Source organism: Pygoscelis adeliae, unplaced genomic scaffold (assembly GCF_000699105.1).
Source record: "Pygoscelis adeliae isolate BGI_AS28 unplaced genomic scaffold, ASM69910v1 Scaffold51, whole genome shotgun sequence".
Taxonomy (NCBI): domain Eukaryota; kingdom Metazoa; phylum Chordata; class Aves; order Sphenisciformes; family Spheniscidae; genus Pygoscelis; species Pygoscelis adeliae.
This window is the reverse complement of record NW_008824007.1, coordinates 248,396-276,214: the sequence shown is the minus strand read 5'-3', so window position 1 is coordinate 276,214 and position 27,819 is coordinate 248,396. Positions and strand designations below refer to the sequence as shown.

General features: G+C 40.7%; 1 protein-coding gene across 1 annotated transcript; it reads left to right on the top strand.

Moving 5' to 3' along the window:
* Positions 1-239: 239 nt before the first annotated feature.
* Positions 240-16,706, top strand: LOC103918500 (actin-related protein 3). The gene is made up of 13 exons (XM_009325834.1): positions 240-287; positions 795-829; positions 909-964; positions 5,177-5,301; positions 5,865-5,975; positions 7,524-7,619; positions 8,174-8,281; positions 10,441-10,584; positions 11,310-11,483; positions 12,269-12,361; positions 12,836-12,961; positions 14,925-15,008; positions 15,416-16,706. Exons 1-13 carry the CDS (start codon positions 240-242, stop codon positions 15,509-15,511), a joined length of 1,296 nt encoding a protein of 431 aa, XP_009324109.1. The 3' UTR covers positions 15,512-16,706.
* Positions 16,707-27,819: the final 11,113 nt, after the last annotated feature.

Below are 27,819 nucleotides of genomic sequence, written 5' to 3'. Positions count from 1 at the left end.
TACAGCTGTCTGACTGTATAAAGAAAATGAGAACTTTGTCATGTCTGTGTCTGTTAAAAACTTGTGTGTAGGCTGTAACTCTTGAATGTAGTGTGCATTTTGGTCTGCATGTTTTAGAATTTGCCTGTGCTGTTAACTCTTTTGTAACAACATTTCTAGCAGCTGGATAGTTTTGGTACTGTGAGTTTTGTAGTTATTACCAATGTATTCATGAAAAACTTCTTCAGTTTTCTTACGTCATGACAATGAAAATGATGTATATATCCATAGCACATTCTGGAAGTTGGGTGGGTGAAGGTGTGTAGTTCTTTTCCTCTTGCTTTCCTTAGCCTTATTAAACACATTTTCAAGACTGTTTTCCATTTGTTAAATGGAATTTCTTTTGCTACCACTGTCGTTATCAGCTGTCAGTGCTTGCCACCTATGATAGTACGTCTTGGGAGACGCTTGTGAAGTAATGATGGCGAGCCCTGCTGCATGCCCAGCTGGCGGTCCATGGGCAAGGGAACTTCTTCCCTTATAGTTAGCAGTTAGAAAAACACTTCTACCACTTACACTGATTATATGAAAATATTTCTATAGAAATGCTAACTGCTGAGCAGGGAAGAACTACTCTGACTGTAAATTATACTCCTAAGCATTGATAAATTGAATTACATACTTTGTGTTCTGTAGTAAAATTTTATTAGAGTAGAAGTTAGGAATGATGCTTGATTTGTGGTAGGGAGCATTGTTTTACCTTTTAAAAAAAGAGAAGTTCTCTGTTTAGGGGGTTTTTGTTTCGTTTTTTAAAGGAAATTCAGTGGGTCTTTTTGATATGGGAAAAGAGGTATGTTCATTAAAAAAGGGAGATATCTTTGGTGTTTGCAGTATCAAATATTATAACCCAACCTTTTTTTCCTCAATAGGTATACAAAGCTCGGATATGCCGGTAATACTGAACCCCAGTTCATTATTCCTTCATGTAAGTATTTGTTACCTGTGTATGAATGCTGAAGTTACACTTGGAGAGTTTCTATAACATGCTATGTAAAAAAAACAGTTAAAAATGAGTGACTTGAAAAGAGCTCTGAGTGATGACACAGGGTGGTAGCATGGCTCTGTTCTGTTTTGCTATGGATGCTCAGTTTGGAAAGATACGTTTATTAAAATGGTATACTAATATTTGAAGTTAATATCTTGGAAATTGAAACCATATTGAAATACAGTACTGTGGCTATATATTTACTTTTTAGAAGGTTTTTCCCTTATTAGGGACTTCTCAGGTTAAAGTTTAGTTGATTGTAACTAGAAAAAAAAATTGAAATTGGATGTTTTAATGTCTTTAGGGTTTAAAATGTTATACTTCCCAGGTATTTTTCAGTATTACAGCTATGTTACTTAATTTACTCTGTTTTGTAAATGGAACAAGAAAACATTTAATTTTTTTTTTAGATGTAAAATTGCTTATTCACTCCCTGTCTTCTGAACTGTTGAAGTGATACAGCTCTACTCTAGAGAGTGGAACTCAAATCAGCTTCCTTTAGAAATGCTTCACCTTTTGACCTCCTACACCACTTGGCATTTTGTCATTGTGCATCTGTGCCAAAGTAATCATGTATTGCATCCTGGTGAAAAGGAATAATTAATACACCCAGTTTTCCTTGTAAATGCAACAGGAAAAGAGCTAGAACTAATAATAGTTAAGCATAGTCGCTGTAAAATAGAACTTGATAGTTCAGGCTCCGTTAATCTTTATAGAAAACATGATTCAAAAAGCAATTTTCATGGAAAGCTAAGGTTAATTCACTTAATGCATTCTCTGGTTTTCATACAAGTGAGAGAATAATTTCAATTTCTTCTATATGTAGTTCTTCATTCACTTGGTTTTCCAATTGAATTTCATTTGGTTTACCTCAGTGACATATAAGAATACTCTACAGTTTTGTTTTTCCCCAAAAAACTAGTTTTAATGTTAGATTTTAAAAAAAAAGTTAATGAACCATTGGAAAAAACGTTACATTGCTCTTTAAACTTCATAGCAGTCTTTAAATTAAAAATGGGCAAATGTTATTTTATTTAATTTCAGATATATAGATTTTACATACTTTCTCTGCATCTTCAGATTTGGTTTATTTAATTTTAAAATCACTTTCTTGTTCCAAAAAAGGAGAAGAGAGATCATGACACTTAAAACAAATTCTGGGAATGAAATGGCCTGTCAGATCATTAAGCAGAGAAATTTATACAACAGGGATGCTATTAAAGTAGAAGATAAAGGGGGGAATGAGATTTTTGACAGCTTTTTGATAGTGTGGTGCATTTTAAAAAAAAAATTCTCTAGTCTAGATGCTCCTACAGCTGAAATGGTCCTTGACTGCAATTCTCTTAATGAAAAAGGCATTTTTCTCATTTGTACTGTAATCCAAGTTAGATAATTACACTAACTGCGCAAGTTTGCATTAATCCTCTGCCTCAAATGAAATAAAATAGCACAGGTGTAATCCACATTAGAGAAACAAAAATCAAGTATAGCAGTACCTAGTTTCAACGTAAAATGTTACAAAAAAACCTGTGGATCTTTTCAAAGCGCTTTGGTGTCTTCAATTTCCTTAATATTAGCCACAGAGGGAAAACGGTTTGGTTTCTCCTTTGACTTCCAGCAATGGTGGTTGCATGTTATCAATTTGATTCTCTAAAAAATGTTTGCTGTTAAACAGGTTCGAGCAGCATTCCTTCTGCCTTGTTCACTTGCTGCTTATCTTATTCGCTCCTGCTCTTAACAAATTTTTATCTCCCACTCCTCTCATGTTGTGTTCTTGGTTTAATTCTGAATATGCTTCTGTAGAGATGACAAATGCTCGCTTGAAAAGTGAAGTAAATGAGAATACATTGGGCCAATTTTTTGAAGAGACTTGGGTTCACTGATTTCTTTCCTGGCTGCTTTTTAGATCTTAACAGATCATTAATTTTGCTTGATTTTTATTCACTTAATCCTTTTTTCCTGCTGTATGTTAAAATAGGAGTCAACTTCCTTCTATTACCCAGTAGTTCTCTTGATTTGTCATCTATTTCAGTTTATCTATGATAGTTTACATGTTAGATGGCCTTTTCTTTACCTTTAAAAGAAAAAAAAAAAAGGCTTGAGTAGTGGTTAAGCACAAAAATTGATTTGATGCAAGTATGTCCTCTTTTCTTCTAAAAGCTCTTAATTCTTGTGCCAAGCAAACCAAAGGCAAATGCTCTGAGATACCGCTGGAGTGCTGCCCATCTTCAGACGCCGTGGTAGCCTAGCTATGGTTTCAGCAAGATTTATTTTCCTGTTTATTTTCAGGATATGATTCTCGATTCAGGTTGTTTCCTTCTCATTTCTGACTTTCGAAACGAGGACTGAACAGGCTAGCCTCAACGTCAGCAAAATATTGAGAGCTCCCATCTTGTTTTAGGCTTGTAACAGGGTGAAACCACTTTGACTTGAGAAAGTTTTTATAATTCTGTGGCAAACGATGGTATTTTACTTGAAACTTCGTGAAGATAACACACATCTGGGCAGAAAAATTTCCCAAAACGTGTGAGCTCTGTAACGACGACCTGAAAAATATTTAGCAAGATTCTTCTTTTCACTTGCAGCAAACGCTGGCCTTGCGACATCTCCTTCCCCACCCCCGCCCCAGCTTTTCGGCTTCCTCTCTGCTCTCCTGTAAGCTGCTACAGAAGTTACAGTATGATTCAGTTTTCTTCCTGAAGAGCTCAAAATAACGTCTTCTGTTTTATCCTCTTCAGTCTTTCACAACGTTTAACTTTGGCTGCGCAGCTCTGCTTTTCTTGCTCTTTGTGGGAAGGGAAGGATGGGGAGCATCAGTGACCTAACGGCGCTTTACCCTAGCGTGCTATTGATTTCCAAATCCTGTAGCTCTGCTGCCCTGTGTCTGGTGGGCTTGAGCCTGCAGCAGCTGTTTTCATAACTTTTTTTTTTAATCTTAGTTGTGAGCAAACAGAACTTCTTACTGAAGGTGAGAATTAGCAAAATAATTCTGCCTTTGAAAGAGCTGTTGGATCACGACCTTTGAATATTTGAGGCTGATACTAATGCTTCTTATAGATATGGATTTCCTCATTTGTGTAAAGGATTGTGTTTAAAGGCAATTAGTAAGACTTGAAAAAATACAGCAGGTATTGCTGGCGCTGCAACCCTCGTAGCCAGGGGGCTGATGTAAAAGATGAGGGAAGGGAACATCTGTGTTTCTGTGATATCTAATCACTGATCCATCTTTCCAGGATCCTGTGTTTAGCCTTAGCCAGTATTTTTCTGGTAAAAACTTTTGTCTTTATTTATGATGAGTAATTATCCTGGAAGGAATAAACTGCCAAGATACAAGCTCTTAGCTTTTGCCAGTTATTCCTTGAAGTGAAGGAGAGATTTATAGTCTGTCTTAAATGAAATTCTCCATCCTATTCTTAATGATAAGATAGGAGTAGGATTTAAAGGAAGAAATTAAACATAGACTTTGTGAAAATCTGTTTTGAAGCACCTAAAGGTGCATCATATGGCCATACAGATTTCTGTCCTTTTAAAAATACTCCTTTTATTTCTGTCCAATTTTCTTTTTCTGTATGCCTTACATTTTCTTCTACTTCTCCCTTCCTGGTTTCTTTTGTACATGTTTTTTGCTTATTTAGTTGCTATTCATTCCCTTTTCATAATATGTCTCAAAATCATATCTCATTTTCATAATATGTCCCGAAATCAAATTGGTGCGAGTGAAGTAAAACATCCATTTATATAATGGCAACATGTTTTCTTTCTTGCTCTTTATTCAACTTCTACAACTGCATTCCTTTTTATATATCATTATTATTATTATTAGAGGAGTGTGCAGAAAATCAGCACACTTGCTGAATAAAACGAGATCTGTAGGGATACCCTTAGTGATTCTTTTTATATTTTATCTCTCTGATTGCATGTTGTGTCTAACAATTAAATCTGTATTTAGATCTGTATTGTGTTACTTTATAAATCCTAATTATGTTTACCTGTGATTAGAATTCCAGTTATCTGTGTTTTATTTAGCTTTTCTGTACTTATACCTGAAACAAAGGATGAATATAATTACAGTGTGTTCCTATTCTTGAATATTGAGGTTTTATTTTTTTAGTGCAGGATATATGATCTACAATATTGTGTTCTCTGTTAAAGGTATTGCTATCAAAGAATCCGCAAAAGTGGTCGATCAAGCACAAAGGAGGGTTTTGAAAGGTGTTGATGATTTAGACTTCTTTATCGGGGATGAAGCAATAGAAAAACCAACTTATGCAACCAAGGTAGAGAAATGTTTAAAATAATTTTCCAATACTCTTTAGAAAGCATCAGCTATACAGTAAACAGCTTGTTATGAATGCTTTTTGGTTAATTTTAATCTTACTTTCTTATTAACTCTGTTTTAACGGAAAGTAAGGTTTGGTATTAGTTTTGTTGAGCTTCAGGAGCCTGTGGGAATTTGCAAAAAAGTATGTGAATATATATTTCTTCTGAAGTGAAGGGAGACTGGGAGAGCGTTAAGTGGAAATATCACATTCTTTCATGTTCCTTGGCATCTTGAATCAGCAATGTCAGAGTCAGGATGCTGGGCTAGGGAGAACCTTTGGTTTATCCTAGTGCCACCATTCTGCTGTACTGAGAAATGCAATGTATTGTCTCTGCTATTCAAGGTTGGAATCTGAATTTCAAATATGTGTCCAATCGGGATAGGGAAAACCTAATGCAAGGTTTCTTGCATATGTAGATCAGGTGCTTTTACTGCAGTTGAAAACACTGATCTCCTGTTCTCTCCCCCCCACTCCCCTTCTTTTGTTTCCAATTATATTTTGATATTCTTCTGCAACAGTGGCCCATCCGCCATGGTATAGTTGAAGACTGGGACCTGATGGAGAGGTTTATGGAGCAAGTAATCTTTAAGTATTTAAGGGCAGAACCCGAGGACCATTATTTTCTTTTGGTAGGTAAAATTATGTCCTACTTACGAAATTGCATGTGACTAGTAAGAATGTTTGTGCTGACTTATATGTATGTTCATATTTAAGAATTATTACATGTTGAAAACTAAAGTAACTATAAATTACTTGAAACTTTCCTGACCTGGCTTATCCCATCCAGGTTCTTCAATTTTCTAAAGATGTCAGAGTGTCTGAACTGCAAACTTTTTTCTGTTCTCATTTCCCTCCAAATTGCGTCTGCTCCATCCCTTTTTTTCTATTACTTATCCACTGAATTCAATAACAATGTTTACATTTTTTGAGGCAAAAAAGTACCTGTGTGTTTTGACTTGACATAATTGCAGTTATTTTGTTTTTACAATGCTGCCACCTGGATGGTGTGTCTAGACAGTGAAATTTTTTTTGTGAAATCAGAAGGATTGATTGTCGTATCTGGGCAAATTAGATCTGAATTAAGGTCAATGTCATTCTGAAGCATCTGCTATTCCTTAGTATTTTATTCAAGGCCATTGAAATACGCAATTTGTTTTAGTCTGATGTTTATAGAGCAGGTTTGGTATTAGAGGTGTTGGTTCATACTTGTTAACAAGAACATCTAATGCAACCATCTCCTCGAAGCAGGTCTGATTAGATCCGGTTGCTCAAGGCTGTGTCCAGCCAAGCTTTGAATATCTCCAAGGATCAAGATGCCAGAGCAACTCTAGGCCCCTTTCCTAATATTTGACCACCCTCATGTTACCCTTTTTCCTCCTAATACCTACTTAGAATTTCCCATGTTGCAGCTTGTCTCCATGACCTCTTGTCCTTATAACCTTTGAAGAGTGGCTCCCTCCTCTCTTTACCATCCTATTACATAGTTGATGCAATGGAAGAGTAATTCCTCCCCCCCAATATTCTGTAGCACTATCCAAAATGCTCTTTCAGAGGAGAAACTTAATATTAAGTATGTTTGGTATTTTAATGAAAATTATAGCATACTATTATAGCACATTGTGTGTTGTTGCTAGATTCTCTTGGTTGAGTACATTTCTACAGCTGATCATATCAACTTGTTTTATAGTGATTGCCTTCTGAAGAAAAACAGCTTTTTTCTTTAATGAATCACTGAGAAATCTTTAAAATAATTGTCATTCTTTAAATGTGCTAAACTGCATCCTTTGACATTTTTAGGTTGATAGTCCTTGATTCTTTCAGTGAAATCAAAAGTTGTAATGAGCTAACCCAACCCACAAAGGGGGCCATCAATGTAAATTCTTAAGCAGTAATTACTATAACATTTTTATTGCATTTCTGTTTTTCTGTTTTCACTCTAATCATCAATGTTTTTGCAATGCAGTTTGCATAAATTCTGTTATTGTTGGAGGAGTTTCTAGACTTTCTTAATTGCACTATTTGCCTTTAAAAGCACCCTTTGCACATTACTATTTTTACATGCTATTGTTGTTGAATGACTCATCTTGCAAAATTTAGGATTTGGTGATTTTTTTTTTTAAAAGTCAAGTGTTTGATTTGAATGCAAGTAAAACTTGTTGGGTTTTTTTGTCTCACAGACTGAGCCTCCATTAAATACTCCAGAAAATAGAGAATATACTGCTGAAATCATGTTCGAGTCTTTCAACGTTCCAGGGCTATATATTGCTGTTCAGGTAAGCAGGGCTGTTGAAAGTTAGAGCTACAATATTTCTCCCTGAGCTAAAACTAATTTCACTATGAAAACCGTATGAGTGGTGTTTGGAATACCTTTTTATGCACTTTTGGTTAGCAGTTTCACCACTAGATGTTTGATATGCATTGATTCTGTGGTCTGTTAGCTAGGTACTGTTCCTCTGTTACCTGTATAGAAGGCGGCCTCCAAGCAGTAGAGTATGATATCTGTTGCATCATAAATAAAAAAACCCATGCAACACACCACATCATCATAATGGTATTAGGCAAAGAATTGAATCCCTCTCAATATGAAGTAGCAAAAAAGATGTTTGTTTGAACATGGCTATATAGGAGTCAAAAACTACATTTATGCAGTCTCTTTTTCATAAGCTGTTGTGTACACACATATAATATTACTAAATCAGTTTCCACGCTGTGTAAATTACCATGAGGGTGTCAGTCTGGGTATTGTTGGGAGGGCTAGTGGAAGGTGGGGTCTGCAATGCAGTGCTTTTATGAAGATTTGGTTTTTGTGTGTGTGTTCTTTTACAAGGCTGTCCTTGCCTTAGCTGCATCTTGGACGTCAAGACAAGTAGGAGAACGAACGCTGACTGGCACAGTTATAGACAGTGGTGATGGTGTCACTCATGTTATTCCTGTTGTAAGTATACCTCAAAACTATAGAAACAGTTTAGCCGGAGAACAGCTTGTCCTGTAACTTCTCTGAAGTTTATACTTACACAGACTGAAGTATAGCTAGGAATCTTCACAAATGTCAGATAATTTCCAGGGTTGTGGGTGTGGGGTTTTTGTTTATTTTGTAGTGCAGAAACTCTCAAACTTCTCTGCACCCTGAGTTTGTCAGGGCATATTGTCTTCCAGTGACTTATCTTAAAAGGTGATTTGCCAAGGCCACGTTAAGTGATCAATGAAACTGTATCGCTTTATCATATTTCCAGTTTGTTTTGCTGGTAAGAGTGAATATGCTCTTTACAATAGTCAGTCCAAAAAGTTTGGAAACTTTTTTGTTCAATTCAGTTAATTCATGTATAAAATAGAAAAATACAAAATATTTGAGGGCAGATGTAGTATTGTTTACAGTTTTTCTTCATCTGTTGACCAATGTTTAGTAGTATGCTATCATGCATCAGCGATACAAGCAAAAAGAAAAATGTTCTTTTCTGACTGAAAAAAAAAACCAAACCCCAAACCCAAAAACCCTAAGGTTAGTTAATGTTGAATATCTGTTCCAATATATCAAGTTGCTAAAAGCAAAAATTAGTATGATCATATGATGTTTTATTAAAGAATTAGCATTCACAGCTGCAGTTTCTTAACTGTCAAATTATTGTTTTTGCTGTAGGTATGTATTTCCTTTTACAGAGCTACATATTTGAAATTTTATAATTGGAGCATTTAATAATGTTCTTTATTTCAAGTGGTTGGTAATATGTCTTTCTGCCCATCTTTCCTTGGGAAGTTAAATGCGTGTCTAGGCACCAGACGCATTTTTCTTTTCAAAATGAAGTTAGATTGCAATTTTTAAGATTAAAATCTATACAAAGCTTTATCATGCCACAGTAACCTCAATTTTTAAAAATGATTTGTTATACCAAATAGTAGCATTGGTGGTGAAACATGCTGTGATGTAGCAATTTGTTACTAACCTCGGTGGAATATAGTGGCTGAATCTTTGTTCAGACTGTTCATCCAAGATGACATATTTTTAATAAGACGTAGGGAACAATTGATATTTCAAACCTTTTATAGGTAAAATGTTTTTAATTGTACTTAGTAGTTCAAATGGCTGTTTAAAACAGTTGAACTTTTCCTGATTTGTGTGCGGTGGTTTTCTTTTTTTTACTTGAAATAAGAGTAGGTATTCTATATCACTTGAAGCATTAAGCTGCTTTGTATAGTGACATGTGCTTGATTTCTGGAATTTTTAAACATGTTGAACAAATTGACAGCACTAGCATACCACTTTTGTAATAAAATAGATAAAGAGGAATTAACAAACGCTTATCTCTGGTGGTGAAGCTAACAATAGTGGTACATTTTTTATGACTTAATTTTTCTATGTTAGAAAGAACGTTTTATATGAATGTAAGGAGTATATAGGAAATATTAAGCATTTAATATTCGTGTGATACCTGGATTCATCTGTTTGGATGTAGCAGGTCTGGTGAGGTTGAAAGCCGGTCTTGAACGCTTTTGGTTTCTATGTTTAGACCAGATATTTTAATGCCCTGATACTGGCCGCCAGGCCAAGTGTGACTTACAAGGGTAGACTGATGGATGAGTATGGGCCAGTCTGATGTTCTAAGCTGTCTCAATTAATGTGCTGAAATGATGCATTTTCTCCCTGCTTTCAGAAAATTAATTTTGGTTCATGTGGATTGTAACATCTTACATCAGTGGCTGTGACTGCAGAGCCACATCATTTATTCTAAAATAATATTTCGCGATACAAGGTTCCTTGACCTTTTTGGTAAGAGTAACCTCATTTTGAAGAGAAAATAAAGGCCAAGGAATAGTGAGTATAGCTATTTGTCTGCCTTACGTACTAGTGACCTTTCTGTTCCTCCTAACCTTGTAAGAATTATGAACCAATGCAAAGCGAAACACTTTAACAAGTAAAATAAGGCTACTGAAGAATTGGATTTCTGGTAGTTGAATTGAACCAGTCTTAAAGGGCTTCAATCTCACAATCGCAGATAGTGAATAGGAGTTTAGACTACATCTCTTCCTCTCTCCCTCCTAAGCTTTGTTGAAAGGAGTTCTTGTCAATACCTTTCTCCCAATTAATTTTCTTTACAGGCTGAAGGATACGTGATTGGCAGCTGTATCAAACACATTCCAATTGCCGGGCGAGATATAACATACTTCATTCAGCAGTTGCTGAGGGAGCGAGAAGTAGGAATTCCTCCTGAACAATCCTTGGAAACAGCTAAAGCTGTGAAGGTAATGTGAACACTGCGGACGTTAAGGTTATTTTAGATCAGAGCTTGATACCTATTTTTCAAATACAATAATCTCTTAAAATCATTGTCTTTCCAAGTAATGGTGCTCTGTTTCTAAATAATATAAAAATCTCTAAATAATAACATGAAATACCTTAAATTTAAGGTATGCTGTTGGGTTATACTCAGTCTGGCCTAGAATTTCACTCTTCGCTTGTCTTCCCTTTCTCCTCTCCTCCCTTATTATTATTATTACTGTAATATTCAGTAGGAAGTGTTCTTGGTGGGATGTGTAATGTATAGAGCTCTAATTACTCTTTTATTCTTTCTGAATATTGATACGTTCTTTTTTTGTAGTACAAAGCTATTCTGAAAGACATTCAGCTTAAACTACACTTAAACTGGTTTCTATGGCGATTCTTCAACGTACTTTAGAACTCATTTCTCACCATTGTAGAAGTTTAGGGGAAAAAATAGATGAAAAGTAATTTAGCTCAGCAAGATGTGCTGCTTTCAGTGCCGCACAGAAATGATTTGTAGTAGCAGAGCCATTATCTAACTGTATACAGTAAATGTCAGTTCAGCTGTTTTTGAGGCCTATTCTCTATCTGCCAATTTAAAACTCTTATTCTTAAAGGTTTAAATTACTACACTTTTTTAAAGTTCATACCATCTTCTCTGCTATATTTAAGAAGATACTTCTAACTGTACATACTCAATTTTCAGGAACGCTTTAGTTATGTTTGCCCTGACTTAGTAAAAGAATTTAACAAGTATGACACAGATGGTACAAAGTGGATTAAACAGTATACTGGAATTAACGCTATCTCAAAGAAAGAATTTACCATTGATGTTGGCTATGAGAGATTCCTGGGGCCAGAGATTTTCTTCCATCCTGAGGTAAGTTGATTTGAATTGTCTACACTTTTTGTTTTAGGTGCATTTTAGATGATAGCATGTAAACAGTATTTGCAAACTTTTAAAGAAGTGGTTATCCTGACTTACATTTCTCCTTATTTGTAAATAGATACCAGCTATTATTGTAAGTCGACATAGTTTTGATTCTTGATTGCTAGTAATCTTTATACAAATTCAGCTTGATATCTAAACAAAGCACTCTATTTGAAACTTTTAAAGTAAATGGATTACTACACCCGTATTTTCTTCTTGCAATTTTTAATAGAATTTCCAGGTCTCACCACATTGTACCTTGTTTCTTACCTGCCTGTTGAAAAATCAAGTTTCTAAATATTCTGTCTTCTTGCCTTTATACCCTCAGTCTCTCTCCCAGTGCTGGGAAAAATTCAATGGGAATAAATCCTTCCCTCCCACCTCCTCCTGCCCCAAATACCTCTCTACATTCTCCTGTTGCAGGTTTTTTCACGTTACACTGTTTTGCTCTGGTGCTCAGCATCTGAGAAGGGCATGGATACTTTGACCTGTTACGGTTAACAAAAACTATCTAAGAGAATAGCTGGCAAAATAGGTACTTTAGGTTTCTTACTCTTTCAGACCTTTTAAAAATGGCAGCAATAATAGCTAACATAACTATTTCCATTACTGGTTTTCATGACATCTCTAGTATAACAGGGTGGTTCTTTCTTTTTCCTTTTTCTCTTTACCCCCTTTCCTTTGCAATATGTGGTCCTACATGTTGACTCGTCTGTTCTTATTCTTGGTTGTAGTTTGCTAATCCTGACTTTACGCAACCAATCTCAGAAGTAGTAGATGAAGTTATTCAGAATTGTCCCATTGATGTTAGACGTCCTCTGTATAAGGTCAGTAGCTATAATGAGTATTTTTAATACTTGTTTTAGAAGGATTGTGCTTTATATTGAAACGTGTATTTGAAACTTTATTTAAAAAAAAAAACAAAAACCATTTCCCTAGAAATTAGTCCAATATGCAGGAGGCTTTATGTTGTTCACTTATACTTTTTTCAGAATGTGATGTTTCATTACTCAAACTCTTATTTAAAAGAAAAATAAGGGAAACAAAAATCTGAGCGAAAGAAGTGAGATGTACTAAGGTACAAATGGATTTTAAAGCGCAGCCAATTTTAATGTGACAGCCTCTTTGTGAATTCATATTCTGTCATGCTTAAGTGTTAGGTAATTTAAAACTTAAAGTAAAAGCATACCTGTTAACTGTAACTTTAAAAACTATATTTAGATAGTTAGAATTTAAGAACTGGGTAGGGTTGGAGACCTGCATTTTCAGAAGCAGTTAATAATTTTTGTTACTCCAAACAGAATATTGTCCTCTCTGGAGGCTCAACCATGTTCAGGGACTTTGGTCGCCGTTTACAGCGAGACTTGAAAAGGACTGTTGATGCCAGACTGAAACTTAGTGAAGAACTTAGTGGTGGCAGACTGAAGGTTAGTTCTTGCAGCTAATGCATTTAACAAGCATCTTTCTCTCCCTTGTTACCCGGAAAATGCGAAAATAATATACTGCAATGATGTTCTTGTTTGAAATGTTTTCGTTTTCATTTAAAGCTCTAGAGATTCGTATATTGTGGAGAATTGTAGACTGGTGTTGGAAAATATTTACGTAATCCTCTCCTTGTAGGAAGCTATAGTACTGCTTCCCCTGGTATGCACTTGTGCTGCCTGTCTGTTATTATTGAACTGAATCAGTCTCACCTAAGGAAAGGGTGGGACCTACGCCTGTTGTGTAGAAGCAGTTGGTCACTCCCCAGCTTTTTTTGTGCTTAGAGCTTAGTGATTAGTTGCAAATCATCATCCTGTCTTTTGAACTTAAAGATAATAAGAGAGATGGAGCAAGCTCATTGTCGAGCCACCAGGGTAGTCAGAGGACTGGAGCACTTGTCCTGTGAAGAAAAGCGGAGGGAACTGGCTTGTATAGAGAAGAGAAGGCTTTGGGAGTCCTAATTGCAGCCCCTTGGTCTATGTGGAAAGATCATCGAAAAAGTGGGACCAGACCCTTGACAGTACTGTGTGGTGGGTGCATGAGAGACAACAGAAATAAATCAAAACAAAAGAGGTTCAGCTTGGATAAAAGGGAAAACTTTTTCATTGTGGGGATAACCAGGCATTGGAACAGGCTTGCCCAGAGAGGTGGTGCAGTCTCCATCCTTAGAGGTTTTTGAGATTCAGCTGGATAAAACTCTGAATAACTTCCTCTGACCTTGTAGCTGACTCTGCTTTGAGCAGGAGGCTGAACTAGAGACGTTGAGGTCCCTTCCCACCTAAATTATCCTATGAAATGACTTCATGTTTTCACTAGACTGCACGATGCTTAGTTTACGTTCTTTCCACTTTTGACCTCTGATCTAACTTTTGCATTTTTTCTGTTGACTCTGCATACATAAACGATATCAGCAGAGATAACAGTTATTTTGGGTTTTTTCCTTTTAAGGCAAGATTGAAGTGATTTTCCTTATTTATTTTTTAGTAGTAATCTAGCTAGATGAGCTCAAACAATCCTTAAAACCCCCAGTATAGCTTCATAATATGCCATGTCGACAAGTCTGACATTTCAGTTATATACAGTTCTCTGGTTCAAGTAACCTAGTTTATCCTTAGTTCTCCTTACTAGACTTTACCACGTAGTAAGGAAGCAGGATATGAATAAGGAAATCCGATGCGATTCTTCCTTCTTCAGAGTACTAGACATTGCAAGTAGCCGCTGGCTTGCATTTTGCTAATCTATTAGAAGTGATTTTTAGATACTGTTTCAAATTGTTCAGATTGCAGCAGGTTGTACTGGAACTAACAAATTACTTCTTTCTGAAACTGTTACGTACACTGCCATTTTTGATAAGCACAAGTAAGGAATGAAGGTTTGTGTGGAGGGAAAGGGGCTAACTGGAATGAATATTGTAGTTTTGAAAAGCATGACTGACTGTATTGGTCCTAGATAAACTTTTAATCAGTCTGCAACTGATGCTTTGTTAAAATAATGACATGAAACCTAAAAATTAACTTTCTGAAGTGTTTTTTTTGAAAGGGGTAAGTAGTATGGATCTGTTCTTACAACTGCATAAATAAACAGTCCTTCAAGAAATTCAGCAGAAAATAGAACAAGGATAATTGGAGAGGAACGCTGTATTGGAGCTTTTGGGAGAAAATTGGTGTGAATGCAAGTATCTCTTAATGTCTGATAAAGTAGGTAACTGGCGATTTATAAGCAAGAGCTGTTTCTTAGTCTGGGTTGAACAAGAGAAAATCCAATGCTATAATTGTAAATTTACATACCCAGCATTTAAGAAAATACTAACTCGTGAAAAGTAAGCTTGGAATATACACCCCTTTTAAAAAAAATCTAATTTTTGCCAGCAAAAGTGACTTTTAATGTATTCCTTTTTTCCTTGTATAGCCTAAGCCCATTGATGTACAAGTCATTACACACCATATGCAAAGATACGCTGTTTGGTTTGGAGGATCAATGCTGGCTTCCACAGTAAGTTAGCTATAAAGCTGAGCATGTTTTACTCATTCTGGGTACGCTTTGGGAGTTCTCATCTTTCCTTCACTTTATATTAAATGCAGTTGGGGGATTTCTGATAGACCTCGGGCAGCAAAAGTACCCTCCCTGCCCCCTTCGAAGTTTTTGCATTAGACTTTAAAGCTTTGAAAGAGCAAATGAAAGCCCAATTACAGCTCTGTGTGAGTTGTAAAATAGTGCATTTTAGTTTTGTGGCAAAATACATTGTTTGCGTTGGTGTTTAGCCATGCGTGATGTAATATTAATTTCAGGACTTCCAAGTTATCTGTATTTGTGTTTTTTTCCATTTGCTACGTAAATGTTAATATTGTTCAGATAAGGTGTACATACCATTGACTTTTTTTTTCTCCTTCCCTTTACAGCCTGAGTTCTACCAAGTATGCCATACCAAAAAAGATTATGAAGAGATTGGTCCTAGCATCTGTCGTCACAACCCTGTGTTTGGAGTCATGTCTTAAAGCTGACCTTGGAGGGGTCAGGGACAGGGAGGTGGGGAGGAGGAGTCTTTCTGATTACTTGTTTGTCTGATGGCTGGTATTAAGATAACAAACATGACTTGACAATAAGAAAAAGACCAAACGCAATTAAGCAGGATTATTTCAATAAGTGTCTCAACATGCGGATGTAGTGGAAAGCCAAAATGATCACGTTTTTTCTTTAGATTGATTATTTGAACCTGTGCGTAACAAAACAAAAAAGTGGATTTTAGTTCTTTCTGTGCCCTGATATTTTGTATATTAATGAATTATCCAAGATTTGATGGGATTTGACGGTGTGTAGATAGTCAGCTCTCTAATGCTTCCGTTGTACCCTGTCACGGGTGCGATGCAGGAGCTTGTTTATATTTCATACTTTTTTATACTTTGAGGAAAAATATGAATTAAAGAAACTGTAATATTTGAGGAAAAAAATTTACCAGTGACCAACTTGAAAGTAAATTAAACAAAAAAAAAAAGTCATGACTCATGCAACTAGTTCTTGCAAATCATGACCAGTCTAAATCCTGGGTTCCATATGATGCGAGTGCTTTTGGAACTAAAAAGCTAGTATCTTGGATTAACCGATGCCTGCTAGTGCTTTCTGATTACTTGGTGCATTTTCATACTATCTCTTGCTTTAAAAAAAAAAAAAGAGTAAAGACAAGACTGTTGGACCAGTATTGCAGTTCTGTAGTGTCATTTCTAATTAAAACCAAATAATCAGGTTATCAAAATTGGTGTATTTAAAGCCTAACACCATTCCAATAAAGGCACAAAATTTCTTTTTATGTTTGTGTCAGACTTGTTAATCTCATTACATGGGAAGTTGTGAGCATGGGTTCCTACATATCCGCTATGGTTTTTGAAGAGTAAGATTGGTCTGTAAGGTAGAGATCATTATGTGCATTGTGTAAACTGAAGCGTGAGCATTTTAGAACTGCAGTTTATATGTTCATCTAGATAGCACTTATCTATATAAACCTAACATCTCCTCCATTGTTAGGTTTGTTCATCTACTTTGTTCTGTAACTTTCCCCCCCCCACTTTCTTTTGAGTGGTGGTATACAGGAGACAGCACTGCGTTTTAAATCTCTGTGGTTTTTCTGCAAGAAAATACCATGTAGATAAAAATAAAGTGAAAACAATCTCTTTCTCATTCTTTCTAGGAAGAACACTTCATATATTGAATGGAATTACTTACAATTTCTGTTAATATTTGATGAAAGAAAACTCCTCTTGAGACACTCACAAACGTAGTTAAGGTTGTTTACATAGAAGACCACAAGAGGGGGGTCTCTTGGTTTCTTCTGAGTTGTAAAGATTCCTCAGATTTTTTTCAGAAAAGCTTGTCAGTGGCCAGAGCTTCTAGTTGCTTCAAAGCATGATAAGTGAGACTCCAAACCGAGGATAAATATGGGAAAGTATTTTTACAGCAAGCATTATAAAACTTCACATGCTGGAATCGAATAGAACCTTGGTGCAAACAAGAAAATAATTGTATTACGAAACTATATTATTAACATTCCCTGTTAATGATACAATTTCTGAGAGCTTTTTCAAATAGTGACTTTTCAAGTCATAACTGCTGACTGATTCACGTGGTAAGAAAGACCGATAGGCAAATACGTGTGAAATAAAGAAGTTAATTTAAGCTGTGCTTTTCCAACAGTCCTCTGGTTCTGCAGCTGGTTCTGTGTCATGCTCTAGTGACTGGATTTCCTGATACACTGTAACGGCCTGAAGATAAGGCAAGGTTGTGTTTTCTCCCCTCTTAGAAAGTAGAGTCTTAAAAATTCACGTGAAAAACTCAAAAATCCCTGATACATAGATACGTAGCGTAGTGAGGAAATGTAAAGAAAAGGCGCGAATGCGGTTCCTGTCTCACACAGCTATATGCAATCTCTAGGATTATGTGCAAAGACGCACAGAATGTATAGGTATGGAGATAAACTCTTAGCTGAAGGACAGACTTGGTGTATATTAGCTGAAAGTTGTACTGCAGCTGGTCCTAGGTGTAATTGCAGCTCTGGTTTGTGGATCTTCTGGAACTCTGATCGGACGTGGTTTTCCCCCATTTCCTTTCGCTGTCATGTTCAGGCCTCTTGCTGGGGCGGTCAGTGAAAAGGCACCAGCAGAATTCAGTTGACGTGGAAGGAGCCCGGGGGATGGGAGTTGGGGTGCAGGAGCTGAGTTGAGTGGTCACAGACGATTTGGGGAGGCTCTCTTAAGCAAATCTGGTTTTGTACAGACCCTTTACAGGCTTTAAGTCATTGAGATGTCCTGGGCTTGGGTGCCGGGTGGTTCTGCGCTGCAAAGAGCTGTCTGGATTAGAGAGCGGTGGCATCCAAATATTCAGAATTTGGCTGGTTTTGGCTGTGGTGGGTAACAAGGAGAGACAGGCGGCTCTCACGTACTGTTTCAGCAGCTGGGCTCTTGCAGGAGAGGGGAGGCGGGAATAGGAAGAAACAGGCTGCACCAGGAGGGGACGGTGTCCGTCGGACTTGCTGCTTCAGGCAGGTCTGCTGGGTTGGTATTTTACAGAACTACACACTGCCTAGTGGTGGGGAGCCCTCTAGAGCTGGACTGTGTGCCTGGCTCAGTCGTAACTGGATTAGCAAATAGCTTGTATGTCAAAGAAACAAGCCAGCTCATATATGAGCTCTCTGATGGGAGGAAGAGTTGACATTTGAGCGTGAAAGCTGTCAGGCTGAGAGCAGGGGTAGCTGCCAAGTGTAAAATAGGCTGGGTTTTGCATTCCAGCTGTATTCAGTGGGGGAAGCGCAGGTACTACCGGGGTTTTATCATTGATTTGCTATGTTCAGGAGTAAGGCCAGGAGGTTTTTTTCCTAGGCTGAGGGATACCTGCTGCCAAAACAGAATAAAAATAGCTAAGCAGCCCAGGATGGCGTGGTTTTGGGCACCTCCCACGCAAAACTCTCGATCCTGTGTACAGAACCAGAAATCTCATGCTCCAAAGAGAAGCTGTGTTGTCTCGATGTTGTCTCACTGTCACTGATGGGCCTCAGCTCTCAGGAGAGGAGGTAGCACGTGTGCCCTAAGTGCTGCTGAGCAGCCCATACGTTGCTTTACTTGCTCAGGTGAGATGTGTACGATTTTATCTAGCTACCTGCACATTAGTTACAAAATCAGGGATGTAAGAGCTTAGTCTTTTGTTATACTTGTTTGTTCCAATATGTGTTCGTCTTCCCGTGGCTCCAATAAAGTTGCTTTAAACTTCTATTAGTCATTTGTGTAGAAGAGAAAGGAGAGGGAAGTACCCGTACCATTACACAACACACACTTGTAGCTGTAATTTAAAACGCTGTTAAGCTGCTCATAGAATGCAGTAAGTGGGAGTTTTTTGCAATGTGTTCTCTATTCTTTTTTTTGTACTGTAGAGATCATTTTGGAGAAGGTACACGGCCATGGCTGACTTCTGGTGCGTTAGGGAACTAAAAATCTATGAGCAGCTCCCATTAATGACTTGGACTGAACAGAGAGTCATCAATACTTAAACACAGCAGATGTAATACTCAGTTACAGTCTTGTACGCTGGGAATAACTCTTTGGGAATGGTTCACATCGGTGTTCTGCACCTGTAACGCTGGAGCTGAATCTGAGCTGCTGTTGCTGGGGAGGTGGTGAGGGGCCAAGCAGGCTGTGGGTGGGTCATCCCAGGGATCGTGTAAAACAGCCACCGTACAGCGTGAAGAAAAGGCAATTTCAGAAAAACCCTCTGCTCTCCTTAAACTTGTACCTCCCATTGCTATTCTGTCCTGGGTTGGGTTTAAAGCATCCAAAAGGTTAATTGCATTAGCAAGTGTTTTGGTTTTTTTTTTTTTTTTTTAAAAGTTAGAATTAAATGATATTTTTTCTCCTAAGGGGAGAAAACCTCCCTATTGGGGAGATAACATAAAGAAGGCAATTAAAATTTGTACCCATGTATGAATTTAGCTTTTTTTTTTCTTTCTTGATTTCAAAATCCTATTGTGTTGGTAATTAACACCCCAAGAATACACAGAATCCTTCCCCTAATCTCTGTTTCTTTGATAAAGTGCGCATGGATAACCTGGCTGCGGATGGATGCGGCGCGCAGCTGTAAGTCCCTTCCCCTCCCAGCACCGGGCTGGGTGCAGCCGGGGCGGACCCGCGGCCCTGGGACGCGGTGGGTGACTGAGCTGGCCTGGCAGGAAGCGTCCAAAATGCACGTGTAGAAACGTGAGGTGGCGAAAAAAACCCACATTGGTGTTTTTTCTTAATCATCAAACGTACCGCAAAGACGCTACGCTTTTGTGTAATGGAAGATTTAATGGGACTGGTGTTACAGAGCAGCATAAAGGAGGCTCATACTTCTACTGTCCTGGCGAGTGCTGGGTGACCTGGAGCAGCGCTGTTCCTTCACAGAAAACTGCAAGGAGCACTGAAAACTTGCAGACCGGTCTCCAGGAGCTTGGTTTATTCCGCTAGACAAAGCGGGGCTCCAGGTTTAATTGGCTCTGTGTGGTTAAAAGCTTGTCTGTTCATGCAGCTGAACTTAAATCACAGGTCACTGCCAAGTCAGTTTAGGCTCATCTCTTCATTTTGTGAAAACACTTGTGACCAAACATAAAGGTATTGTTGGGATGAATGAGTTACTACTTGCAAAGCTGACCACGGGTGACTGCTGGGCCTGCTGGGCTGCGTGCTCCTGCTGCCAGCTGGCGGGATAGTGCTGTTCAAGCTTACTGCCCGATAACCACGTTGTTAGCTGGGCAGGATGAAAACTTTTTTCCAAAACTTTTGTGGCGGTAAAAATGAGAGATACGTCAGTTGTTATCGTAATTTTTTTCTTCCCCTCTGAAGCAGTAAACGACGTAGGGTAGCAATTCTGTAGTCCAGATTTCACTTCTGATATGAAAACTTTTTTCCAAAACTTTTGTGGCTGAAAAAATAAGAGAGATACATTAGTTATCATAATTTTTTTCTTCCCCTCTGAAGCAGCAAATGACGTAGGGTAGCAATTCTGTAATCCAGATTTCATTTCTGACTTAACCATTGAACAAAGCTCGAATAATTGGCTCTGAGTGCCAGTCACCCTCCCCGTTTTAGTATAAGCCTTCATGTTTTAAACAGGAGCTGGGCAGCTCTGAGCTATGTGGATATTGCAGGTGTCTCTTTCATCTCTTAATTCCTATCAAAGCCTTGATTACCAAAGGGAAGGCATGGCCTGACCCCTGCTAGCTGTAGGTGTGCCTCACACAAGAAGCGATGCCCCGTGTGTTTGGGTGTGCTGCTCAGTTATGAATCCCCGTACCAGCACGTAGATAGCAATTTCTGGAACGTAGCTCTTGCTACCCCAGATGTTTTTTCCTGTGTTATATAGATTGTATAAACTTTCTGGTAGTTGTAGTGTGCGTTACTCATAAATGTCTCTCATAAGTGGTGTTACTCCAACTAGCAAATACCTTTCTGCATCTTTCCCGAAGCCAGACAAGAGGGAGACCTGTGAATAGTGTTCTGGATGAAGGTTCAAGATGTTTCCTGGGTTTTCTGTTTTACCGCGGTGGTTTGGAAAGCCACGTCATCTGTTCTGATTCACTGTAATGTGCAGAGTGGCTGCAGTTTTTTCCCAAACTTGCAGGGTTTTTAAAGTAAATGGAGACGTACCCAGCATTATACAACAGCAATGAGTTTATAGGAACCGAAGATGTAGCGCTTTACATAGAACATGTAACACTGATACGGTTGAGAAAAGAAAAAAATCAAGGGTTGTTTTTTTTTTTTTCTTTTCATGAACTAAAAGAAAGATCAGGCAAGGTGCATTGTTTGAAAGACAGACCAGCACAGAAGCAGCCATTTTCACTTCTCCAAAGCCCAGAAGACGCCCTGCTTCATGGACATCCAGGACGAATCTTTTTTTAACATCTTGTTGAAGTTGTTCCAATTTTTACAAATGAACACTAACTGGAGCAGGGGCTTAAATGCATTTCTCCTTCCCAGCTAAATGCCCTGGCTACTAAGCTATATGATACGTTTTCTCCCTGGTCCTGTTGTTTGGGTCACTAATTCTGGGAGAAAGCTTAAACCTCCCAATTCGGAGCCCAGGCTTGCATCTCTCTTGGTTTTGAATTGGGCGATTAATCCCTTTTCACTGCTGAACTGGGGGACCAGCTGCCTGGGGCAGGCACCTCCCTGCTCCGGTTGCTGCCTTCGGGGGCCTCAGCCTGGCACTGCAGACAGGGACGGATGAACCTGGGTGGGTCCAAATTCCCTTGTGGGGCAGCATCCAAAAACTCAGGAGCGCAAGAGCAGTAACAACCTGCAGCTACTCCGTTCACCGCTGCGGTCGCTCCTCTGTCAAGGCATGAAACACGCAGACGGTGGGAGCAGTTCTCCAGCTCTCCCTGTGTCTGCCGCTCATACCCCAGGCTCAGCCCCACTTCCTGAGCTGCAGAGCCCCACGTAGACCTTCTCCTGCTTGCACAGCTGGACCCTGCTCCTCCTGCGCCCTCCTGGCTAACTGCCACCCTCTTTGGGTCACATATGCTGCTGGACGCTGCCTCTCTCTCCTGTAAAGCGCTGCAGGAAATTCGGTGTTTTAGCAAGTCCTGCCAGCCTCTGACGCAGGCTTTGCCGATCCCTCGGGGTGTCTGCACAGTTGGTTGTTGGGATGGCTTAGTGCTTTTTACTTGTTGAAATGTTCCAAGCATAGGTAGGTTCAAGGTTTAAACAAACATGGAGGTCAGATTAAAATAAGACATCTTCCTGATCTCCCTTCACATGGAAATCCTGTAGACATGGGCTCAATGCTCTGCAGCAGCACAGAGATATTGTGTCTTATGAGAGGAATTTTTGATGTGCTGATGTCTAAAGTTTAGTGATCCAAGGTGATGACAGTCTGGCTCTTCTGAAGATGATGTATTTCCTGAGCTGTGCCTGGTGCCCAGGGGAGGAGAAGTTTCTAAATTGGCTTGAGCTGGGAAGGCAAAAGTGTGTCCGGGTGCCCAGCTTTGTGTATTCGGGCAGGCGTACCAGATGTGTCCTGAGCCCTGCCCTTGTGGCAGAGCCCCGAGGCTGGGCGCTGCTGCCCACCGTGCGGCAAGGGGTCTGTCAGCAGCGGCTCTGGTCTGAGATGAAAACCCCTGAAACCCTCCATCCGGCAGGGTGGTGATTAGTTTTGGTTTGTTTTTATTGTTTTCTCCAACTTTCAAACTCTGGGATTTAGCCGGACCCTGTTAACAGTGAAAAATAACAGAAGAATATAACTAAGAATAATAACTAACAGATAACAAATATAAAGTGTCTGGTAAAACTCCAGGGAAGCCAGAAAATAAGGAAGATGCAAGAGTGTTATAATGCAGATGTGCTGTTGAAATACTGTGGGGATGGGCGGTGGGCAATTGGCCTTATTGCAGCATGCCTGTCCTTAAATGTATATTTACTAGTTATATTATAGTTGTCTGAGCAGGCCTTGCTTGGTGTGAATTTGCAGGCACGATGCAGTCAGGGTTTCACACTTAGCCACGGGATGGCACTTTCCCACAAGAAATCCTGCATCGCTGCAGCCTGGAAAACCCCTTGGCACAACCAGCCGGGAAAAAAGCATCTAACTGAAAGCATCTGATGACAAACCTTCATGGAAAGGCTGATGCCTTCTAGTCACGTCAAAGCGAGGAAGGTTAGAGCCTTGTCTTCCTATTTGGAGCCAATAAATCAGTGTCTCCCTGCAGATGTGGGTGCTCAGATGCCTGTAAGATGCTCCAGCCAACAGAAGTGGTGTGAGATTACTTACGGACGCTGAGCTGGACCAAGTCCCTCAGCGCAGGGGGTGTCAGAGATGCATTGGAGGGGAATCAACGTATGGGGAGATGTCACACGCAGTACGTGAAGCCACTTCAGGATATAACTATGAGGAGGTTTTTGTACTCTCATTGCAATTCACTTCTGAATTAATTCAACCTTTCCTTGCACCTGGTCGTAGGGAGTGCACAGGAGACAGCCTGGGGATGCTGTGGGCAATGCCGATCGATGTCTTGTAAGACCTGATGCACCCACAAGCAGAGATGAAGCCAGGCAAGCTCTGCTCTGTCAGAGTCTTGATAGAGATTTGTTGTAACTAGGTGCCATTAGCGTGTTGTACTTGTCATCCACAAAGTGTAGATAATGATAATATTACCCTAATGTGATGATACTTCCCGCACAGATGTCACAGCATTGTTGTCAGTATAGCTCGTCAGGCATTTCTGAGCAAAACGTGATTTTACCTGAGAGCTGGTTTGTAAAAGAGGAATGTTTTTGCAGAATTTTACCATCAGTATGGTGTTTTCATCAGGAAGGTTTCTCTGGCGCTCGATCAAATTTCCTGCCAGCATCCATCCCCAGCGCAGCCCTCAGCCAGGGGTTAGGGCACTCCCGGGACCGGATCCTGACCCCGTGCTTCTTAATTCAGGCTGACGAGCAACGGTGGGGAACCTGTCATTTCTACTTTTGTTCCGTTTCTGACTAAATATCTTTTCTGAATGCCTGAGAAGTTTTGTGGGGCAGCTGTGAGGCTTCCCAGGTTTGCATAGGCTGCAGAGAGCCTCCCGTGGGCCGGGAAGCACCAGCCCGCCTGCCTGCACGCTCATCCCGCAGGCAGGGTGGGTTGCTCAAGCCCTGGGGGCAGGTGAGCAGCGGGGACGGGGCCGAGCCTCCCCCAAATGCAAACAGCATGGCACGGCGTAAATGCGTCCAAACTGCACCTGCCTAAGCCCGCTCAGTTCTTTTTGCTGGAAAGGACGTCTGAGTGGGACGGGTAGGTATCTCCCTGCCCATTGCTTTTGAATCCGTTCTAACCTCTTGCTGCCGTAGCTGCTGCAAAGCCACAGCTAAACCTCGCGCTCCTGGTGGGTGCAGGGAGGAGGAGGCACGGCGAGGGGGACCCGGCGCTGGTGGCCCCCCTGCAGCTGAGCTTGGCTGGCTGTGGTCACACGAGCCTGGGAGCCAACCCGGAGCAAAGGCACTGGAGCTGCAGGGGATGGCAGGAGGTTCAGAGGCCTACAAAAATACGTTAGGACTTGCTCAACAAGAAATGTGGCACTAAGGAGCCACATGCCAAGACAGTCCTCACCCTGCAGCCCTCTTTTAGGGAGCCGAGCCATAGCCAGGCTGTTTTGGTGTAGTCACAGTGCTCAGCCCGAGCAGACGCCCTGGAAGCGGTCCTGGGCTGGGGCTGGGCGGCAGCCGCGTGCGCCTTTCGACTTTAATGGCCCTCTGGGTATTTTTAGAACTCCTCCTCTAATTATTGCCTAATGCACTTTGATTTTATCAAAGTCGTGACCTGACGACCTTCTGCTCCTCTCTCACCTCCATTAACTCATCTGACTTACAAAATGCCAAACGTGGTTTATTTGCCAAACTGTGTAAGCTGACAGCAAGGTTCAAAACTGGAAAATACACCTTCCCTCAGCTATGAAGTTCCTTGAGGTGGGGTATGATTTCGCTACGCTTGTGCCATCACATCCAACTGATTGTCCTTCTGCTCCCCTTTCCCCTGCTTGCCCCGCAGGTCCTCCTGCAGGACACAGCTCGCTGCAGCAGCCTGGAAGTTGCTGAAATCTGTCGAAGTGAGACGAACGGTGGCCTGCCTCTAAGGTTAGGGCGAGAGAATGCCTGATGCCTCGGGAGCTGAGCCGGAGGGGCTGAACGTGGGTTATGGAGCTGCAGGGACGTGGTTCTGGTTCCCTGGGTGGTGCCGGCAGTTCTGGGTGCCCACAGGGGTTTCTCCGGTGGACTCGGACACTTGCTAATTCAGCTCCTTGCTGCAGGGATGTGCTGCACTGGCAAAAGCAACTGGGAAACTGCGGTAACGGCAGCTCTCTGCTGGCACAAATACTGCCCGTTAAATACTTACAATCCCTTGCTCCCTCTCCTCTTCCTGTTGTACCTAGGGAAAAGCTTTCTCATTTATCGCCTTTGCCCTACAGAGCTAAATAGGTCAAAATTAATGATCGAAGGGACAACAGGAGGCAATGCTCCACAACCTGTGGGGTCGATGTCTCATTTTGTAGTGCTCTGCAAATGCCTTCCTCTGTGTTTTTCTCTTTTTTTTTCTTTTTTCCTGTGTGCCCATCAGTCCCTTAACGAGTGAGGTAGGTTTGCTGTGGCAACGGCACCAGAGCTGAGCACCAGGCTGAGAAACCGCAGACGGTGCTGAGGACCGGGGGCCTCTGTGCCATTTGTGGCGAGGTCCAGGCCATGGTCAGCAGCCAGGCACACTGGCTGTATGCAGCGTTCCCCTTCACGCCTGCTCCTCGCCTCCTATCCTGGCTGAAAACCTTGCTGGGTAGCAGGGCTATTTAAATACTTTCTCCAGGTAATGGCTGTCAGAAACCACGTGCTGTGACCCAGTCCAGCCTTAATGAGAAATGCAGCGGAGGCTTTTCCAGCCTCTAAAAGACAGAGAAACTGAATGACATGCTGTTTTCCAATGCCCTGAAAGTTTAAGCATGTTGTAAATAGGTGTGTTAGAAGGACAGAGAAAATATACCTAGAGCTTGTGTAGACAGAGAGGTTGGTATGCAGTAAAATGGGATTTAAACAGCTGCACAGCTCCAGCACTCCCTGTTTTGGCGTGGCAGCCAGGGTTTCCACAGTGTCGTGGTTTAACCTCAGTTGGCAACTAAGCACCACGCAGCCGCTCACTCACTCCCCCCCCCACCCCCGGTGGGATGGGGGAGAGAATTGGAAAAGCACAAGTGAGAAAAACTCGTGGGTTGAGATAAAAACAGGTTAATAATTGAAATAAAATGATAATAATAATAATATGATAATAATAATAATACACAAAGCAAGTGATGCACAGTACAATTGCTCACCACCCGCCGACCGATGCCCAGCCAGTCCCCGAGCAGCGGCCCCCCCGGCCAGCTTCCCCCAGTTTATGTACTGAGCATGACGTCCCATGGTATGGAATGTCCCTTTGGCCAGTTTGGCTGTGCCCCCTCCCAGCTTCTTGTGCACCTCCAGCCTTCTCAGTTGGTAGAGCATGGAAAACTAGGAAGTCCTTGGCTAGTGTAAGCATTACCTAGCAACAACTAAAACATCGGTGCCTTATCAATTTTGTTCCCATCCTAAATCCAAAACACAGCACTGTACCAGCTACTAGGAAGGAAATTAACTCTATCCCTGCCAAAACCAGGACACACAGTTTTTCCAGACACAGCCCCTGTGAGCAGCCCGGCTCCCCTGACTTTCGCCCGAAAGGTTAATTACCCTTTAAATGAGAAATCTACTTGGCCTTGGCAGCGTCTGCCTGGCAGTTCAAGCAAGGTTAAGAAGTTGCAAGGAATGGTTGCCACTGGGAAGAAGGGGCAGCTGTACTCGCTCCCTCCTCAGCCCATCCAAGCATCTCACCTGCCAGCTTTTGTGACCAAATACATGCTTTCTGCTATGTATGCAGGCTGTTGGTCCTTAGGAGTGGCATTTAATTTTGGTAAATAAATAGCTGAGTAACAATTTATTAAGTTTAACACAATTCTTGTTTTTTAGGACAGGTTGGTGTTAGGAATCACTTGAGCGCGTTGGAATAGCTTAAATAAAAACTGAGGAATATTGACTGGAAAAAAATTGCTGTTAAAAGTTTCATTCAAAACATACTGGAAACATGAAATTTTGCTGGGAGAAAACACTTGCACCTATCTTATTATATCTGCAGGATTTTTCTCTCTCTGGTGGGCAGCGCTGGCTGCTCCCGGCAGGCTTGGCCCTGGTCTAGGCAGAGGAGGCACTGATGATGCAGCGGGACTGTGGACCCTATGGCTGCCGCGAGTCCCCTGAGCCTCCTCGTAAGCATGACCCCTGCCTACCTGCTCGTGTGGCTAAAGTGAAAAAAGTCAAAGTCACTTTGCTGCTTTGTTCGCTCTTTTTTATTCAAGGAAAAATTATTTTGTTGTTTCTGTAGTTGGAAAACTTCAGGGGAATTAGTGAAAATGCAGGATTTTTCTTCCTCCATTGTGAAAACTTTTTTTTTTTTAGGAATGGATAATGTTTGAAATCAGAGAATTTCTTTCTCTGGGAGCAAGGCTTGTACATGCAAGTATGTCTGCCCTACAGCTTTCAAAAGGTGGTGTCTGTGCAAACTGCAAGCCAAGGAAGGGGCACTTAAAACGATTTTTAAGATGCTCGCTGAGCAATCAGTTTGGGTTTGGTTGGAGGGGCAGCAGCACACACCAGGAGCCGAAGACTCTCTGTAGGTGACACTTGCCCCCTGCATCCAGGGCAGAGACCCCCCCTCTCTTTCGGCAGAGTTGATGGGAGCCCCCGGGATC